Below are 21775 nucleotides of genomic sequence, written 5' to 3'. Positions count from 1 at the left end.
ACTGCAGCAGCGTCCAATGGGCAATTTCGTTGTTGAAATTATGTTTCTGTCACATTGTTACATTACAATATGACATTGCGTGTATGCTTATAAAATATTTTCGAACAGTTTACAGATGAAAACGACAGTCGCGGACAACGGCGATATGAAAAAAACGACGTGGTGCGGTGACGGCGAAACGAGTTGTCGGCCGTGCAGGGGCGACGGTCGGTGAAAACGAGCGTGTTGGTAGCGGTGAAGGGGGGGTAATGGGCGGGGAAAGCGGGAAAACCGCGACGAACGTGCGGCAGTGCTGCCGGGACGAATGGTGATGACGACGATTATCGTTATCGCGCGCGGACGGCGGCGTTCAGTGTTCGGCGGGCGCCCTGTGCATGGTGAAATACCGCTTGACGATCTCGGCCATGAGGTCGCGGAACTCGGGGGCCGCGGCCGTCGAGCGGCTGTCGAAGTCGCCCCGGCCGTCGTCGCCCGGCAATAGGCCGTAGCCCCGCGACGACTTGGACACGTACCGCTTGGCGCAGAACAGCAGCCCCGTGGTGGGCAACAGGTTGAACGGCGGCGGCAGGTCGTCCTGCAGCATGTAGCTGACGTACACCTTCGTCCGGCCGAACAGCCACTCGTACTCGGCGTTGTCGGTGACGCCCTGGAATGTGTCCGACATGGCGGCGATGAGCATGTTCATCATGACCACCACCATGAGCACCTCGAACACGGCGAACAGCCCGTAGCCCACCAGCTGCGTGAACTGGTGCGTCTGCGCCTCGGCGTCCACGCGCCCGGTGGCCGGGGCCGCGTTGCCGACCACCACGTTGGGCGCGTCCAGCGACGTCATGCAGAATATGCCCCAGAACAGCGTCTTGAACGTGTCGGCCACCGTGACGAACGAGTCCTCCTGCCTGGTGGTCTCGCCCGTCTCCGGGTCCCTGTACACCATGCCCGCGTAATACGAGTAATACGTGCCCAGGCCGCACGTGAACGCCGCCATGATGATCACCAGGAACGTGGCGAACTTGCCGAAGTCGTGCAGCACCTTGCCCAGGGACACCTGCATGGGCCCCACGTAGTAGTTGAGCTGGCACAGGAACAGCAGCCGCAGGTACGCCATCACGGTGGCCACGGTGAACAGGCCCTCGGCCAGCAGCTGCGGGTCGGCCCAGTGCCAGTACTTGCGGTCCAGGTGATGGTCCGACTCGCGGCCGGCCCGGACGCCGGCCACCGCCCAGCACAGGAACGCGACGACGAACAGCGTCAGCTTGACCGTGTCGAACACGTTCCACAGGTTCTTGAAGAACCGGCCCGGGCCCTGCTGCAGCCGCAGCTTCGTCTTCTCCACCACGTGGCCCAGCACGAACACGACGATCGGCAGCCACGTGCGCAGTTCCGGCGCGCCCCTGTGCGTCTTGAACTTGTCGGCGTTCGAGTGCGCGAACAGCAGCCCGAGGAACACCAGGTAGGTGACCAGGCTGTTGAACATCCGGTTGATCGGCAACCGGTTGAACTGGTTCAGCTTCGAGTTGGGCGCCAGCATTCCCAGCGCCACCGTCACCGGCAGCATGCAGAACCGCCACAGCAGGTACGCCAACTTCCGCGGCCCCGAGTACGCCTTCCACTCGATCCAGTCGCCCAGCCACGCGGTTTCCAGCACCTGTTGGATGTTGATGTGCGCTACGAACTCCTTCTGCTTGTAGTCCATAGCCGTGATCAGTCTCGGGTACGGGAACTGACCTCTGAACTTGCAACCGTCCCGATTTCGCAACATGATCTTGACTTCGTCCGACGTCCTGCAGTTCACTATCATTTCCACCGCGAATTGTCTAACCTGAAAACGATGATTCGTCGTCTTGATATCGTCTAAGCGTTTCGCCCCAGTAAGAAATCGTGTATCATGTAAATGTCATCGAGAACGTAAAGGAAGTATATTGAAGTAATAAATAAAAAAAACATCACTAGAATAGATTATGCAGTAGCCGGCGATGACTTAAAACAGTTGAATAAAGTTTTATAATCGTATTTATTTCAATTCTTACTTTATAACTTAAAATATATAATATTAAACTATTATCTGTTATTTCGATAGCATAATTTGACATGGGTTGTATTACATTATACAAGGTGATTTACCAAGCACGCTCACCCTTGTTGTTTTTTTTAATAATAAAAAAAGAAACTCCCTCTTTAAAAAAAAAAAATAAACAAAATAAAGAAGTTACAATACTTCTCTAAAAAAAAAACAAAATCTTATAAAAATATTCAAGCTCAAAATATTTGACTTATACAAACACAATAAAGTAAACCTACAACATTCTATGTAACTTAACTCAAATTGTTATGAATTATAATAACTTACATTGTTATAAATCTTTATTTAGAATATTTAAATCTACACCTCGCTATCTAAAAAAACTACATATCGGGGACAGTGAACCTAGGGCACATGTGTCAAAGGTAGATGTTGCCCAATTTTTTAAAACGTCCCATCAGCACAAGAAAAACTTGTATGTAAGTATACCTATGACATATTACTGGCACGCGAATTTTTTTTAAGACTTTGATTGCAAAATGTTGGCACATGACTCGAAAAAGGTTTGCCACCTCTAATATATATAATAAATTATAGGAACGTAAATTATGTAATCAAGATAATAACGATAAGTGCAATTCCTATATAGACAGTATAACATTAATAACATTATCAACAATAGTACCTAAAATTGTCATTACTGCATCAAACAAATAACAATGAAACTGTCGAATAAAAATAAAATTTGAATTCATAAATAATAGATACATTAAAAAAGTAAAAACTATTATAATAGTAAAGCTATTGAGATATGCTATATTGTGCGACTGATCTGTAATACACGTATGTGTATAATGCGAAAAAAAGTTTGAAAACCTTTTAAAGTTAGACATTAAAACGAACAATATAAGTTTCTATTAATAGAAATTCAAATATAAACAATTTTTCATATTCCTAATTATTAATTATTTACTTTTAAAATTGAATGTATTATCTATAACACCTGAAAGTTTAAATCACACAAAATATTATTTATTGTAGAAACCGATCGGTTACTTTTTCATCCGGTGTTGTATATTTCCTTTGGAGGATTATTGATCTGTTTTTAAATCCAGTTCAAGTTTAAATAAGCATTATTTTAAAGGCTAAACATAAAAATTGTGAAAACAATGTGCACTTTGTAATGATTGTGATGAACCTTTTAACCTTAAGACAATGACGATCAAACACGTTAGTCGTTAAGGTCACATAATACAAATTGTAGTTTGATTTCCCATTTACAATCTATACACGTATATATAAATATTAAATCAACGATCACAAACATTACTAAATTTGAATAACATCAAAGGTAAATAAATTATGTTTTATAATTTTCAATAGTTATAAATTATAGCCTATAATTATTAATTTGGTGTTTATTTAGTGATTTACTATTTTCCAATAACATAGGCATATCTAATTTTATTTGTTTCTAATATTTTTTCATATTTAAGCAATATATAAAAATATGTCAATAATATGTTTAGTCCTTGAATAATAGTTTAAACCTAAACATCAGTTCGGCAAACCTCACAGAGAAACGTTTTAATAATAACATTAAGATAATGGTTAAAACACTTATAAAACTGAAAACTGATAAATTGGCATATGTTCAAAGTCGAATTATCAATGATATATTTTTTTTTTCATGACAAGCGATATGCGAGTTACAACACTGGTCGTGTTTTTTGGGGTGATGAGAATACGGATCACACGAACAATTTTAATTGTAATTAACCGTTCGCAAATATTGTGGACGGTGGGCTGAATTTAGAGAATCCGTTGGATCTGGCACCGAAGGTTACCAGCAATAAGTAATAGGTATGTATATGACAAAATATAGAGTACTTATTTAAGTTTGTATTTGTGTTAGCGTTGAGCATTGTAATAACAACTGAAAAGTATAATGGTGTATCGCGATTACAGTCGGTATTTCGGTAAATGGGTCCCGTGTATCTGTTCGTATTTAAAAACCGTTTCGTTAGAATATTGTCCCTACTGTCCCTAATTCACCTGTGCAATAATACAGATTATCAGTGGCCATTGCGATGTATTACAATCTGTGATTAGATCACCTGTGCGGCCATATACGTGTACGTAGCGTTGTGCACCTGTTCGGCGGATCCGCACCGCAACAGCTCTTCGTGCAACCGGAAGCACTCGAGTACCGGATCGGAACTGGAAGACGTGGTGCATATGAACGTCGGGTTGCTGATGGCCCAGTACCCGTTCAGCCGTTTGCAGCTGTCGGCCACCGCGTCGGCGCGCGAAGCCGAGACCATGCACCGGTCACTGCAGGTGCACCGTGGTGGATGCGGCCTGTCCAGCTTGTGGCCGCGGTTCACCAGGTACTCGACAGTCTCGTACAGGCCGCACTGCGCGGCCAACATCAGCGGCGTCATGAACCGCGGAAACTCTTCCGAATCGTCGTCGTCTTCCGGATCGGCTGCGTTAACGCCGTCGTCCGACCGCACCCGATTCCAGCCAATGCCCTTGCCCCGGTTTCCCGTTCCGTTGTTGGTCTCGTCGAATTCCAGCAGCCGGTCCAACATCTTGAGATTGTCGTACGTGATCGCCAACAGTATCAAGTCGCCGATTTTCACGTCTGCAGTTTATATATACACGTTACCGGCAATGGTCATAGTTAGGCACTGTCAAGAATGACTAGAAAATAATAAAATTGCTTGAATTATGTAGGGACGGATATTATTTCCTTTTAAAATTTAAATTTTTGACAATGCCTAATAAATACAGGAAATATTACTACAATGGATTTCTAAAATTATGAATATTGTCTACCTAGGCAATAATATTATCAATGGCTCTCTAGGTTGCAATAATTAAAGGTACGACTAAATTAACTGTCATTAAAATATATTTACATTTAAAAGTACGACGATTGCACTTCTAAGTTGTAAGGCTTTTTTTTTATATCCCAATGATCCTTTAATATACCATCTAAACATACTAACAAATTTGGGTTGTTGCAAAGTTCGTATTTTTATATTATTTATATTTATTATTTGGAACCGAAATATCAATATACGGCATTCAATATTATTGTTAAAACAAAATGTGTTGTTATTATATAAATTATTACGTACTGTATTTTTCTAAATCATTCATATTTTTCTTTTAAAATTAACAGTTTAAATTGTTTAATATTTTGATGTAAAGGTGTTAAAGTGTTTAATTTACACGAATAAGGGTAACATGAGTTAAAAAAAATAAAATTGAGAACCACTGCCCCGATCATCAATATTTAAAATAGTATTAAACTTTCACAAAGAAGTACGTTAGTTAAAAAATTTACTAATAAATTACTGAAACTATTTGTAATACATTATGCATTTTATAGTAATTGGCTATTATCTCTAGAAAAAGTAGTTATTTCACGAATAATAACCATTGCCGGTAACATATTATAATATAACATCGTTTAAATGTCTATATCACTCTTCATATATAAGTAACTAATTCATGTGTTTCAAATAAATTATTGACGAACATATTTTTTACGTTTGAATAGACTTTGTATACATTCCACTGGTACACACGTTATCGTATAAATTTAATAAATTAATACGATAATTAATAATAATAACTACATATTTTTATTATATAATATGCAGTGGGACTTAAAATTGGTGTGTAAAATCATATGTATGAAAAATTGATACAACAAATGCGTACCTATGCATCTATCTGTATAAGGTACTTTTTATATTGTTATAAAGAATATATATTTATTATAAAAAAATTAAGAAATATTTTCTTAGTACCTATATAAAAATAAAATAGTCTATTGATTTACGATTAAAGCTATTGGTGAACTTTGAGTTGTTATTTTTATAGACAATTATGTTTATTCTTTTTATGGATTGTCTAAGTATAAGTTTAACTAATTGAGTTTGTGATTAAAGTGTAGATACTCGCCTTTTTGTCGAAGGAATAAATCGACTAGAGGTTCGCATTGGTTCTGTACAGCTAAATGCAATGGCGTGTATCCCTGTTTCTTCATGTTGATATTTATCCTGTTGGTTTCCAAATAGTTTTCGATCGCCGGCAAGTCGCAACTCTCCACTAATGCGAAGAATTGTTGTTCCTGAGGCGTCAACTCGTCCGTGAACGAATACAACTGCCCAGTCATGTTTATCTTGGTTTCTTTCTGCGGGGACAATAATAATATTTACTAACTATAGACAATGAAAGGACGCAAATTGAGTGTAATGCACAACAATTAATCTCAAACTCAAATATTTAGATAAAACTGTAAATGTTGAACTGTATAATTTGAAAAATATATAAATTTAATTCATATTTTAATAAGGTATAAGTATAATTTAAATTAATACCTATATATATATATACGTATATCATAACTGTTGTGTTCATAAAAATATAGAAGCGTTAATATATATATATATATGAGTACCTAATGTTAACGCTTCTATATTTTTATGAACACAACAGTTATGACTTAACGAGTCAATGGCTTTTGATGATATTCACACGTTTAGTTACTGCAATGTAAGTTAGGTTAAGAACGTATTATTTTTTTTCAATTTTAGTTAATCATAAAATCCTAAAACCTAATGCGTGAGTAATAAATGTTAATCATTATTCATTATACAATAATTAGATAAATTAAACTATCTAATTAATTTAAATCTATTATTTGTATGTGTATTTTAATACTTACTTTACCCATCGCGAGTGGTCAATCTCGAAAATATAATATGTAAACGGTTTATAATATAATCGTGATTTACAAATTAATTTGTTTGATGATTCTAAAAAAACTAAACATATATATTTATTATATCATAACCACAGTAACCATTTTTTTTTAATTTTAAACTTACTGTATATAAGAAGTATATGCACTTATAATAACACTTAAACCACGTAATTAGATTATAATATGGGTAATAATTTTATAGTTAACTCATAATATAATAAAAATAATTTATTTTTTTTTAACAAAACAGGACGAGTGCAAAAATTACAAAAAAAAATATTTCACAACATCAGAACTAAAATATAATAACACAAATAAACAAATTTAATCATCAATAAGACGAAATGAGAAATATTAAAAGAAAAACCGTAAGAATCCTTAATCCTTATACATCTGCGACAGTATTATATATTTATATTAATTCCATCAAGTTCAAATATTTATGACATTAGATATTTAAACGTATAACTAATAAATCTTCAAACAATTATTATTACTTTATTAGTATTTAAAAACTGTAAATAGAAAGTTCAATTATTCACACTTTAAAAAGTTTTTTTAAATATTTATATCAATTTTAAGCCATTTATACTATGCACATTGAACATAATATTCATACGCTTCCATGGTAAACCGCCGCGAAATTGACTTATATAAAATGAACAACAATAACGATACCTATACAATATAATTATTTTATTTTATGATGTATAATAATATGTTTAAAAACAATTTTTGTTTAGGTATCTTCCATATGACCACGTATTTTTATAAACAAACGATAATAATAATAATAATAATAATAAAATTATGCCATACTTATTTTCTTCAGCAAATTTTTATTTATAGATTTTTACATTAAAACTTTATTGTTATGAATAGAAAGCGACGTCTTTAAGTTTATACGATGAAAAAAAAGGTACAGCAAAAACTGAGCGTCGATAAGTACTTTTAAAAACGTAAGGCAACGATATTAGAAAAGAAAAAAACTGAAAATATCTATAAAAATAATAATTAGAGAGAGAAATATGTATATTTTATTTTATAGATATTAATTTTCAAAATGCAAAAACGGACGACTCTTGGTTCGTGGGGTCCTATACGATATACGAACATAGGGCATGCACCTCATCGAGTAATTAATAATATAATATCAGTGTGAGGAGATATTAATTTGGCAAAAATCAATAAATTACTATTATTAATAATATAAATTTCGAAACTGAAACAACTCATCGAAACCGTTTTTCGTATTCAATCGCTTATCATTATATTCGAATGCAGCACATCCAGTAGTTGATTAGTTACTCGATGACGGGGCACCTACATAGACACACACGAAACTTACCGTACGCAGCGAAGCCGTAAACATATTTTCAAAAAAATTAATATTTTATTCGATATAACGAGCGATGTCTTACGCGTTAAATGGGCCTATAATCTATCGTTTACCGGACGAGTACCTACGGGTGTAGCTGCGCTATAGCACTGTATACACGCGAGCAATGCGTCTTATTTGTTCGCGCGAGTAAAACAAGAACGAAAAGCATATAATATAATGTACGGAGACGAGAGCCGATGCGGTAAAACGGCAGGATAATAATATATTATGTGGGAGAAGCGAAGGACGAGGACGAGAATCGCCGATTTCGCGCCGAGGACACGCTACGAACAATATTATATAATACGACGGTCGCCGCAACTTCCGCCGCCGTTGCGCCCGGCCCGATACTCACCACCGTCACCACCACCGCCACTACCACCGCCGCCTACCAGCACCCCCTCGACGGAAAAAACTATACCGACCCGGACCCCCTTCCCCCCCCGCCGGCGCATACGGCGTACACGTCGCCGTCGTCGGTCCGTATAGTTTTGCGCGTTCCTCAACAAGTCACACTCCGCGAGGCGGCGGCGCTATTCTTCACGGACACTGCGGCGGCGGGTAAACATTAATTATTGTCTCCCGGAAACTTTCTACATTTATATCCCCGCGCGACCGCCCTCGCCGTCGGTGCCGCAGTGTCTTAATATCGCGCCGAGCGCACAACGCGCGATTTCGACCGAAACACACCAGCCCGCGCCGCCGCCGCCGCCGCCGCTCGACCGTCCCCTCGTCATCGTCATCGTCGCCGCGTACAGCAGTTGCGCGTATTGCATATTATGTGCGTACATAATATGTGTGTATACGTTACGCTGTGAGAATCTCCGCGTAGGGAATTAGCCCGCCGGCCCGACCGGGTAATTCGGTCCGAACTCGATACGCGCGTGTGTATAACGCAATGGGTAGGCGTAACGGTAATGTTAGATATATAGAAATGTGCGTAGGTGTATTGCGTGTGTGCGTGCGGTGTGTACACGTCGTCTTTTAATACGACGACACCCCGTCATCGCTTCCGCCCCGCCGACGTCGTTATTGTTAATAATATCCGTTGCGTCGACGGCGGTTAGACTAGGACGACAGTTCTCGTCTTGCAGCCGATATATGAATAGTATAAAATAGATGACATGAACAGGTACATTTTAGGGCTTGACACCGATAGGATCTTCTCTAAAATCTTCTCTAAGAAATCAAGAGTCATCTAATTATACATATAAATAGGATTTTTAATACTACAAACTTATAATGGAAAAATATTTAATTTTATATTCAAATTATAGAAAAAACAAATATCGATAAGCGAAATCGAAACTGAAATCGTTAAGTTTCGTTTCGACAACAAGCCCCACTTAAAAATTAAACGCGAGTTCGCTGTGATGCGGAATAATATACACGTGTAAACCTGCATCAGTGATTCAACCCCTAGCTGCGTTCAACCCTCGCGTGTTATCCACCCTGACTCCCCAATCATATCGTAATGATTATTATTAACATAATATTATTATGATTTACGACACGACTGCGTTACGTCGGTAATTCGCGATAATCATTTCGTTACAATAATTGTATTATATACTTACGCATAACTAATACGATAATTAATAACCACTTATACATGAAGGGTATTAATGCAATTTCATAATTTACATATACATATGTTTATTATCTTTTTACTTTACTACTCTGTATTATTATTATATCATACGAAAATATTTATAAAGTGACATGATAATATCGTTATGTAGGACACTTTTCAAGCATAATAAATGTACCTATATTGCCGAAAAAATACCATTTTTCTGGAACGATATTAATTTTTTTCAATCTGTGTAAGATCTAATAAAATTTACATTAACACGTTATACGCCCGTACTCCGTAGTATACCTATACGTCGTTCGGGGTTTTTTAAGGATCGAAAAACAAATAATCAGTCACGATACACAACGGTTATACACTTTTATTAAAAGTATACAATATACAGGCACAATATTATATAAAGTATATTTGATATAGGCGATACGATAATAACTTAACCCATTATTTGATTATTCAGAGTTTATTCGCATAGTTTGTTACCATAATAATTGTATACTAACGTGCATGATATTTTAGTTGATTCTAGCGAATCTTAGGAGTTATAAATTTCTTGGAATTATAGATATGCGACTCTAGGATATATACTATAATGTAGTATAAATTTAAATGACATTTTTGTGCGTAACTACTTTACGAGCAGCGCGAAGCTAGACTGAATATTATTAATATTATAAAACTTTGTTCGTGACGATGTTGTGTGTTCAGTATTTAAATTAAAATAAACTTTCGTCTGATAACAAAACTAAAATCAAGACAGGCGCTTGTTAATCAGTTTTTTCAACTCGTTAAGTTAAGTAAATATACAGAAAAAAACAAGTTAATTTAAAAGTGGAAAGTTTTTTTTATTGACTTAATTCAGTTAAAAGTCAGTTATATTCGTTCAATATTTTATCAAGTATAATTTCGTAGCTTTGAAAAATATACAAATTATATTTTGCTCGACTCGAAGAAATGACGAAAAAAGATTAATTAAAATGTATCAACTTCGGTATTTTAGAACAACATTTATAGGTTATACGACGTGTAAGTTAAATGTAAGTATAAAAAACTCGTCACTCGTTACGCAGTACTTAACCTTTTACATCAGTCTAATGACCATCATCAATCGATCGATTTATTGAAAAATAAAAGACAATTTTACTCCTTGTGGTGGACAATTATTATTACGATAAATAACAACAATGAATAATAAAAAAGACATTCTAACGGTGCTTTAAAAAAATAATATATTTATGTAGTACGGTAGTACTTTTTATTGATAAAATTCATTATTTCAATTTATTTTTTGTGTTTGTACTTATTTGGAAAGCTATATAGTATTGAAAAACATTTTAACGTTTTATTACTATGCATTTCAAATGGAAGACATATCTTATATGTTCTTTGCTTTTATTAAACAACAACTACAACTCTAGTTTTTCATTTTATGTACCTAAGCACAATATTTAAATTAAAACATTAATAATTCTATAATATACTATTGCGTACGAACAGAGCAATTAACTATCAATTATTTGTATACAGATAAAAGCATTTAAGAAAAAAATGATGTTAGACTGTGCGGGGTATGGGATAGAAATACCTATAATATGATTGTTTTGAACAGAATGATTATATTTAAACGATTGTTGCGGTTATTATAAATATAAATTATATTATTCGTTGTATACGTTTTGAAAAATATAATTCCACAGTCGATTAAAATTTATAAAAAAAAAAAGACCTGTTCAACGACGAATAACGAAAAAATGTATTCCAATAGGTAAATTATAAGTATATACATTGTTATTAAGTGCCGCCAGAGAATTTTTTTTCTACTGCTACTACTACTACATACTCCTGTTCACCGGAATAATAAATTGTCCACCACTGCAATATTGGCAGTTTGGCACAATTCGTATTTTATCTTTTAGCTGCACAGCAAACCGATCGCTGGTCATTAATAAGATAAAGAGTTATTAGGTACCAGTACCATCCCGTATATTATTATAATTTATAATAAACGTGTACACCACGATAACTCACCAAGTTAAGTTTGACTCGAAACATAGACGTTTATTTTTTGCACGATGTATATATTATTACACTGCACGATGGTTCACTGTAGTAGCACGCTCACTCCTGTTTTATTATATTTTAACAATACATTTATATAAAAATTAAGATTTTTTTTAATTTTTAAATAATATGTTTTAAAACAAAAACAATATTTTCGAACATTTGGTTTATATAGTTTAAGGAGTGTCTTATTGGGGTGATACCAAAAGTTTTTATCTTAAATAGATTATAAGTACTTCCCTTTTTACTGTAAACTGTTGAGCAGATGATTTCTCTTTTAACACTTTTTTGTGTGTATTGAAGTCGAAATTCAAATGAGTGGTATTTTGTTTCAGAATTATTAACTTATAATATTATTGAAACAATTACAGTGATCAATATTAATCAATTAACATTTTATAAGTCGACCGATATAATTAAAATGAATTCGAGGCTCGAATACCACGTTATATTCCATTCATAAAATATATTTGTAATATTATTGAGGGACCTGAATTTTTAATATTATGTACACAACAGATAAGACGAGTAGTAACGATAAAAATACATTTTTTTTTTGTATATATTATGATAGTGTTTTAATGAAATAAACATAGAGTTGATTACGTTTGGATTTTTTCATATTTTAATGCGCATATATTACGAAGCGTAAACATTACACATATTATTTAATGTGTACGTCAACACTAATAAGTAAAAAACATAACGCACAGCCGCACAAAACTATTTACGAACCACACACACACACACACTGCACAATATTATGATGCCGTACTTTATTCATAAAACACAACCTGGTCAGTATGGCCAACCCTGCTAGTTAATCGATTGAACAGTGTAAAATTGTGTAAAATCTAACAATCGAGAGGAATGTCAAAAATTAATTTCCTTTTCTACGATAATCTTCTGATCAACATATTGAACAACTTAGATTGGTTCTCTGTTGAGAATATTCCACGCTCGGCGTATAAGAAACCTATAATTAATACACATTTTTTTTAGTCAATTTAATCTGTATATAATATTATTATAGTGGACAGAGCTATAATATGTATTATTGGAAAATTCGAGGATCACTCTGTGTATAGTGTGCCGTCTATTAATGACAGTACTGTATCCGACTCTACGCCCTGTGTACAAAAATACAAATCAACACAAAAATACATTATTTATATTATACTGCGACTGAAAAAGGTGTATACTTTTTATTGATCGTTTTACATATTTACAACGTTTACTCACAATAACGTTCGGTGAGCTACGTATTCGAGTGTAAACTGTAATTGAACGGAACTTTGCTCTCCGCCCAGTCATCACTCATTGCATTATACAATAATAACTAATCAATTTTATGGCATTCATGTTTAGACTACCGAAACAGAAATTATTGTAGATTAGTATTTATCATTTTTACGATATATTACATACAGAGTGATTATTTAAACACCAAACGTTCATTATTTCGATAAGCAATATTTCAGATACGGCTAGTTACATTATGCAGAATTTTAACATTTACATTGGTCTTAAAATATTATCATAAAAATATTATTTTCCTACATCATGTTTGTAAGTAAAACCATTATTAACTTTTGACAGCGAAACACGGAATATATCTAGCTAATAGTAATATATTATAAATAGGTCAATTGAAATATTCAACGTGTGGGTAGTCATATGAATGACGAATGACACAAAATCAATTATAATCTCGTTTCACCGACACATATAAGAATGCAAAATAAGGACAGTACACAATTTAATGACTGCATGACGAGACATACATTTTATAAATTGAAAATTAAGCGAAAGTTGTAAATCATAGTTTTTCCGAAATTATGGAATTATGTTGGTTTTTGAACTTAGTGGGGAATAAATTATTATATTATAAATTAACTTAACTAATTGTTTAAAAATATATAGCTCTCCGCTATTATAATTAAACGATTAATAGACGTGATAGTTATTAGCGATAATAGTAGCATAGCAGTGCTTTGAAGTGTTTATTAATTAAAAATTTTTTTTTTTTTTTGGAAATACAGCTTGCTCTAAAGTTTTGACATCTAAAACATCAAAATCAAAAATTTGTCGAGACAAATATACTTTGGTTTAAAAAAATATGATATAAATTATTTATAACATACCTACTATCATAAGAATTATAATATAATTTATTTTGGTTCTTCAACCGTCATGCGTCTTACTTTTTGGTAACTATTTTTTATTACAATATAACATTTTGTTATTAAATATTTATGGGTGCTGTAAATATTTAACGTTACCAAAACACAATTAAATAAAACCGAGATGTTTTTGCTCTCATGGATATATATTTATCTCTATATTTTACAATTTTACATTATCTAACCGTGAAAGTACACAATAATTTATAATTGCATACACTTCACACATTAATTGTTATTAGTCTCAACGTCTCGTCGATTTTTGCAAGGCACAATGTTTTTTATCTGAATGTGGTTGGTGTAGTAAGTTGGTCTCGTATCACTACTGCAGTTATATACCTAATTATCCAATGTTAGATACTGGTGGGTGGTTGAAATTGAGATTTAAAAAAAAAATTGTGGATTCTATCAAACACATAAAACGTGTATCCTCTTGTTGATAAAAAATAAGGCAAGAGTCTCAAATTCCAATTTTATTGGTGGAAAGTGTACTATAATAGTAGTTGACATACACTGTATAATCAGAAATCAAACGAAAAGGTTTTGGTAAACGCCGTATAGTTAATAAAAAAAAAACGAAAACTGACAGTGTTGGTTGTCAAGAAACTGTATGAACGTTCGTGTTAAAAACTTAAAACCAAGACATAAACATTAGTGCATTACACAGCTTGAAAACGAAAATTCTTGAATTAATTATTATCTACCGTGTTTTTTTTCTCGCAATCTAAATTTTAAAACAAGATTAGGATTATTTAAAAATACTATAAATCGTGGATTCGGAGGTGATTAGAAAACAAAAAAATATGTTCCTGCAACCACGCGTTCGTATGTACTCGTATAATATAAGTACACACTTCGATATCGTGATAAGGTGAGTTTAATAATACTATATTTTCGTGTCCTCGTCATTTTCTAAATAATATTTCTTCAGAGTTCTGGCCGTTCCGGGCGCTTATATTTTCGACACATCGCAGGATATAATAGAACGTTGGCAGCAAGCGGATACTGAACGCCGAATGAAAATATACGAGAAGGAAAAAAATCGCGACGAATAATCAAAAATGGCCAGCTACCAAGATTAAGACGTGTTGGCGCGTTTACAGCCCGCGTTTTGACTGACCTGCGCAGTAATTAAGTAGCCGATATATATTATTATAAAAAATGGACAGTCGAAAACCGGTCGTCTACCACAGCATCCGAGTCCTGAACGTCTGCCGCCTATAATACATAGTAGGTGCTGGTACAATCGCGTCTCACAATATTATGTACAGTGCGTTTATGTAATAAAAGTATTTACTAAACATATATATATATATATATATGTATAGTGATTTCGAACGTTGGTACATAAATTTCATTAGCGTTCGGCGCTGATAGTCTGATCATAATATATGCAAATAATATTGTCAACCGTAAATCATTATGCATAACGAGTGTTTTTATTTTTGTTTGATTTTATCTCCCACTGTATTATTATAATATAGACTGTAAAAGGCGTAAAAATAAATTAGACAGACGTCGGCGGTGAAATTTTTTTGAAACGAGAAGAGAGACAAAAACAAAATTATTCACTAAGATATTTTAATTTTATCATTATAATTATGTACGATGATTGCAATGAAGAAAAACGTTCGATGAAAATAATTATATTTGTGTTTTGCAATTTATTTTTGTAATATCAACACTGCTATCTACAGTGTAGTGTACAAGCTACAATATATAGGTGAACCACTTAATCGTCTACACACATTATTTTGAAAAAAATTTATGGATTTTTTGAAAATATTATTTTACATCATTGAAAAACAATGTAATAGGTATAAAATCATTAGCAAACGAATAAACTAGTTGTTAAAAAAAAAATAATGAATTTTCGCAATTATATTTTTATTTACTTAGTTTTTATGTTTTATCCTAAAACAGAATATTTTTTAGAATATTTCAATAGACAAAAATCGAATTTTGAACTAGTATTTTATATTTGTTACAAATATTTAAAGTTTAGTTGTTTCGAGTTGAGTGGCAATGGGATACCCGACAAAATGCTCGTTTACTACAGTTATATTTATAAATATTAAATCGTTCTATTATCAAATTTTAAAGGTATGTGTTTTAATTATGAACTATGAACATTTTTAAATTGTAACATTCTACATTAATTTAAAATTCGAGTAAACAGACGTCCAATAAAATACAAACAATTATGTTACCTTTAAGTCTGTTAGTAGGTCGATTTACTCTAATATTAAACTGACAGAGCTAAACGTAATATTTTCTGACGACTGTAGTTTGAATGGGAATTAGAGGATATGTGTAAACTATTATATACCTACATAAACAGTGTTTTTATTTCATTATTAATGAACGTCGTACTACTTTTTACAACCTCTACTAAGTACATGCTGCAGCAGTGTCAGGATGATTAGCACGGAAACAACTACAGTTTATTCGCTTAATAATGATTTTATATTGCATTGCTTTTGATTCATTTCCTACGTATTTCCTGGTATTTAGAGTAAAGCATAAGAATAATGCAGCGGAAATCGACCTGCAGTTTTGTTTTCCTCGGACAAACCGTGCGTGTATGATAATAATAATGTACAAATATTATATCCAAACCGTTTTTACCGAACAATATAACGTTACTATATATTGTATATGGTTACCGAAATACATATACATTACAATAATAGTACATTTAATAATTGTACATTATTATAATGGACGGTACTTATTTATTGAGAGGTTTGTAAATGAGTATTTTTATTTTTCTAAATAAAAATTAAATATGAATATCGTCACAACGAAATTAATGGAATAATATATGTATATCGATTACTTACTTATACTAGTAGTAATCGTGCTATTTAAAATTAAGTTAATTATTTTTTAATTATATTAGATTCTATATTACAGTAACCAAGGACTGTAAAAGTGCTTCAAAGTTAACACAGACGAATATCGCTAAGTCAAAAACTTGAATATAAATTTTTTTCAAATGTAATTAAAATAAAAAAAAAACATTCTATTAATCATGTTATGATTTGTAATACATTTTATAATAATAATAATTATTGTACTTTTCTAAAAAAAATGTATGCTGTTGTAAGATTGAAAGTTGTAATATATTTAAAAAAAATGTTTAATTTCAATTTCGTTAACAATTAATATTATTATAGTTTAGTTATAGATTTTCACTACCTCTTTCCGTCGAAATTCAAAAAGAACGCTAAATTATTTCTAAAATATATGACGACAGTTAATTGCTTAAAAGTTCATTTTAATAACACAACCCCGTAAATTCTTAAGAATAAAATATAAAATGTAAGTAGAAAAATTGGGGTACTAAAAAATTCGATGTAATGATGTGGTTATAAATAAGTGTGATTATAAGCAAAAGGTAAAATGGGGTTTAAAACTTATAAGGGTCATTAAAAACTAAACTAATTTGTTAAAACAATTCCTAACTGTGCGAGCGAGGGAGCTATTATAAATATATATATATATGTACTGTATACCAGTTTATAACGATGAGTTTTTGTCTCGGGATACACTTTTCGAGGGGTGCAAAGAAATTGCTCAAAATGATAATGTTGATAAAGCCAAATTTTAATTTGTTACATATTTACTGGGTGATTCACCAAGCATGCTCACCCTCTATTTCTTTAGTAATCCAGTTATTCAAAATTAAAGACCATATTTTCAAATTCTTGAGTTTTTTTATTGCTGTAGGGTATATACCGAGACACAACATTTAATTGTTCAAATAAAAAAACCCCCTTTTCAATCATAAATTATTCAACTAAGAATTTTACTAAAAAAGTTGACGTTTCAAAATAAATTTCTATCAAATGGTTTTTAAGTTATTTAATTATAATTATTAAAAATAATAGAATCACGATAATGAGTTTGGAAAGTAAATTTTAAAAATGATACAATAAGTAGATTAAATACTAATATTATATCTATTTCATATTTTTGTAAGACTATTCTCCTTAGTATAAACATTTATTTATTAACTGAAAGAGACTAATCGTTCAAACGCTAAAATAAATACATTTTCTATTAAAAAAATTACAGTAAAAAAAGTTAGTTAAAATTTGAAAATAGAAGTATGTGTCACTACAAGATCATCCTTAATTACCTAATATAGAAAAATCTCAAGAATTTAAAAATATGGTAAGTATATAAGTATATTTAAAAATTCTATAAACCTATCAGAATTTGAATAATATCATTAATAGGAAAAAATGATGGTGAACATACTCGGTGAATCATCTCGCTTATCATATAATTTGTTCACAATGATACAACTTCTTGCCTCCTTGGACCACGGTAAGGCATCATCAGACCTGGGCGAATGTAAATTTTCTTACACGAGACCTCGCGGGTAATGGTTTTTCTACTACTTTCGTATTGGAAATCACTATTTCCCCAATTTTAACATGCATTTAAAAGCGCATAATCAACCGCGTTAAGCTGTAAGAGATGTATTTAAAGCGCATTTTACTGGACTAAAAATTAGACATTGTTGTTGTAGATCTCGTCGTTTCATTCTAAAATCTCGCGGTAACGATATCTAATCAATAAACTAAAAAAAAATAGATATTTTATATTAAAAAAAAAAAAACGTCTCCGCGCCGACTCTCCTATATGAGACCGTATAAACATACTGAGCAGGGTTGTCGGATATCAAAGGCGTCCTCTGGGCCACAGGGAAATGTTCTTAGAATGAGGTCCGGAAGACACCGTATCGTGAGCTGCAAGTATAGTAATTATACTTGCATTATACGATGTAATGGTGTTTTCGCTGACACAGGTACCCACGCACACTGTGAAGGGCGCGACATATTGTTGAATCCGTCGGTTTCGCATTACATGAATATTTTAACTGCAGCAACGCCACGTGCGCGGCTATATAAATGAAGACAATTACGTTTTATGTACGAAAACCAAACGAACATGTGTGACGCGTGACGGATTTTACCCGCAATTGAATTGTTAATCGGTCTATTAATATTGCGTGCCCACTACCTGCGTGACTAGGTACTACCACCTAAATACCCTACTCCCCCGCACCGGGCACCGAACGACCGATTTGGCAACACGTGGGTTACAAAAGCGTGTTTTTTTTTTTTAAACGACGTCTCGTTGGTTTTTTGTTTTTTTTTTATCAAAGAAAAATATTTACTATCTGTTTGCGATTAAAACAATAAGTACAAGTCGTGTGCCGCAAGTCTCGATGTACACGGACGAACTAGGTTGCCCGTTGTTTAGATACACGACATCATTTCACGTAAAAACGATACGCAATTTACAATACCTAAAGAATATTATAGGAATATATCGTTATTAATTATACTGCACTCGACGTTGCCGATGCAGGGCACTATTCGTTTCCGCAAATAAAATTTAAAAAATAATTTCACGTCCTTCAAAATTAATACTTCTCTTGGATTTGAAGCTTATTTTCTATGTCATGGCCTGTAATAATTAGGGCGTGGATTTAAATATCCTAAACAAAACATAAACGTCTTTCAAAAATATTACTCAATGCACCAATACAATAGGTAGGTTGTCCTAACTAACAAACAATCGATGATTAACAAAAGACCATTTTATTAAAACAAAATGCAACTGAATAAAAGTGATTGGATAACAAAAAATCATTTTTTACCGTACTATCTACACGTATATCGCCCGAGAAGCAAAGTAATTATAAAGCATGACAATATTGTAAATAATTATTGTCGTCTCACGAATTTTTTGAAAATATCACATCTGGCGCGTGATACAATAATATATTATTATGTATCTTCTTGTGACTTGCGCTCTCTCGTTTTTAAATTTTCCAATTTATTATGATAATATCATTACATGGCACTGCACGTACAAACACTACGACAACACACTGTTTCTGTAAATTTCAATATTTATTTTCATGGCTCCGTATAATAGGTGCATCGATGTGTATCTCGGAATTCGTCTCGGCATTCACAACCTTTTTTTCGGTGTTTGTTTTACAACTGTTCGTTTGTGTTGAAATTGCCTCGCTTTCACGGTATTCAGTACATTTTACGGCGTTTGTATTACGCTTCTTTTGTGTCGAGTGCAATCCGGGTCTTATCTTTTCTTCGTTTGTTGAGCGTGTTGCAGCCCCGCGCGCCGCCGCGGTTATAAACCCGAACGCACTTTTTACAATAACAAACGATAAATCATACTTACTAAAATGTATTGTCACCGACATTCACAGTTAGTCAGCCGTGCCGTTAATAGTAAAAGCCATAAATAGCGAAGCCTCGGAATTGTGTGTGCATCAATATTAATAATTTAGTAATTTAATGTTTATATAGTAATATTATGTATTATGTGTATATATATATATTGATATTATGCGTAGTATTTTTTTTTCTTATCAACTTAGACTTAACCGTTGAAGACGTTAAGGAAACTGATTGTACAACCGGCTGTGTTTTGAGGGCAAAAAACAATATATTAGGCGAATCGATATGGCGATATTTTGATGACTTGTCTACACAGTGTGTAAAAACGTATATGAATATTATAATAGTATTAGAACATGTGTACCTGAGTAATACGTCATACAATCCGTTGATATTGAAAATAGCTTATCGTTCCGCGTAACTAATTAATTTTAAATCAATGCACCACATCCTTAATGCACGTCGACTCATGTCAATAAATACTATATGGTAATTTTCCAATATATTCAACATTTTATTAAATATTATATCTATGACCTGCTGGACTCTGTAAGATTCAGGTTTGACGGTTTTCGATTCATTAACAAGTTTAGGCGGGTACAATGATAATAAATTAATACTATAGTCACAGGTTAAGTTATATGTTTCAAAAATATTTGTTCTTGTATTATCAAATGGTGATCATAAATGATCAATAAACTTATTAAAAATCACTGCGATTAAAATATTACAACTTACAAGCTTGTTAGTTAATAAATCATATTCCATTTTCAAAATTAAAATCCATCTAATCAAAACTCTACAGGCTACAGTCAGTCGATTAGGTCTAACATATCACCTTTTTTGTGTGATGACTGCAGTCCCCTTTATGCCTACCCTTGTGACACCAGTGTCGACAAATATAATAATATGACGTATATTATAGCAATTCGATACATTACAACGGTGAACCAGAAACTACCCCCCGGATACAATAACGATCGAGATTTTTAAAATGAAAAATTGATTTTTAACTATATTATCAAACGAGGGGAATGTTTTTAACGCGTAAGCCGTAAAACGTATGTTTTTTTAATACATTTTTTCATACATCATGATACAATAGATTTTTGCTGCCAATAAATATTAATTTTTTAGTTACCGTTTTTCAAAATAATTTTTTGACTTTTTTCTAAATCCTTATCTAGTACGAACATAGTGTTTTTAAAACGATGATGTATATTTTCGAGTATTTTAATACTATAATATAATCTTCTTAAGCGTTTGTATTTGGATTAGTCGAGATGAGTCTCTATTCGTCAATGCCAATCGTTTATTCTACCATTGTGCTCATTTTCTTGTGTAAAACAAAAAACATATTATTCTTTATACGAGCATAGAATAAAAATAAAATAAATGTCGTGCATTATATTATCGTGTCATGTAGAATACTTATCTGAATATAACTATTAGGATCGGGTCATCACTTAAAAATAGTAAAATGTTTGGCAACCACCGCACTTTGGTTGACAGTTTTGTTTCGTTTTTTC

General features: G+C 33.3%; 1 protein-coding gene across 1 annotated transcript; it reads right to left on the bottom strand.

The window, feature by feature from the left end:
• Positions 1–349: 349 nt before the first annotated feature.
• Positions 350–5023, bottom strand: LOC113558597 (short transient receptor potential channel 4-like). Its single transcript, XM_026964092.1, has 2 exons — positions 4141–5023; positions 350–1822 (listed from the first exon to the last, which is right to left on the bottom strand). Exons 1-2 carry the CDS (start codon positions 4615–4617, stop codon positions 350–352), a joined length of 1950 nt encoding a protein of 649 aa, XP_026819893.1. The 5' UTR covers positions 4618–5023.
• Positions 5024–21775: the final 16752 nt, after the last annotated feature.

Source organism: Rhopalosiphum maidis, chromosome 3, assembly GCF_003676215.2.
Source record: "Rhopalosiphum maidis isolate BTI-1 chromosome 3, ASM367621v3, whole genome shotgun sequence".
Lineage (NCBI taxonomy): Eukaryota > Metazoa > Arthropoda > Insecta > Hemiptera > Aphididae > Rhopalosiphum > Rhopalosiphum maidis.
Note: the sequence above shows the minus strand (reverse complement) of the source record. Positions and strands in the feature narration are given on the sequence as shown.

What these genes read in the sequence shown, in the direction of transcription:
- LOC113558597 (XM_026964092.1), bottom strand. Translation starts at nt 4,617, where the DNA reads ATGTTGGACCGGCTGCTGGAATTCGACGAGACCAACAACGGAACGGGA. An exon ending in ACACGTATATGGCCGCACAG is followed by an intron (nt 1,823 to 4,140) that starts GTGATCTAATCA and finishes CATCGTTTTCAG; the next exon opens with GTTAGACAATTCGCGGTGGA.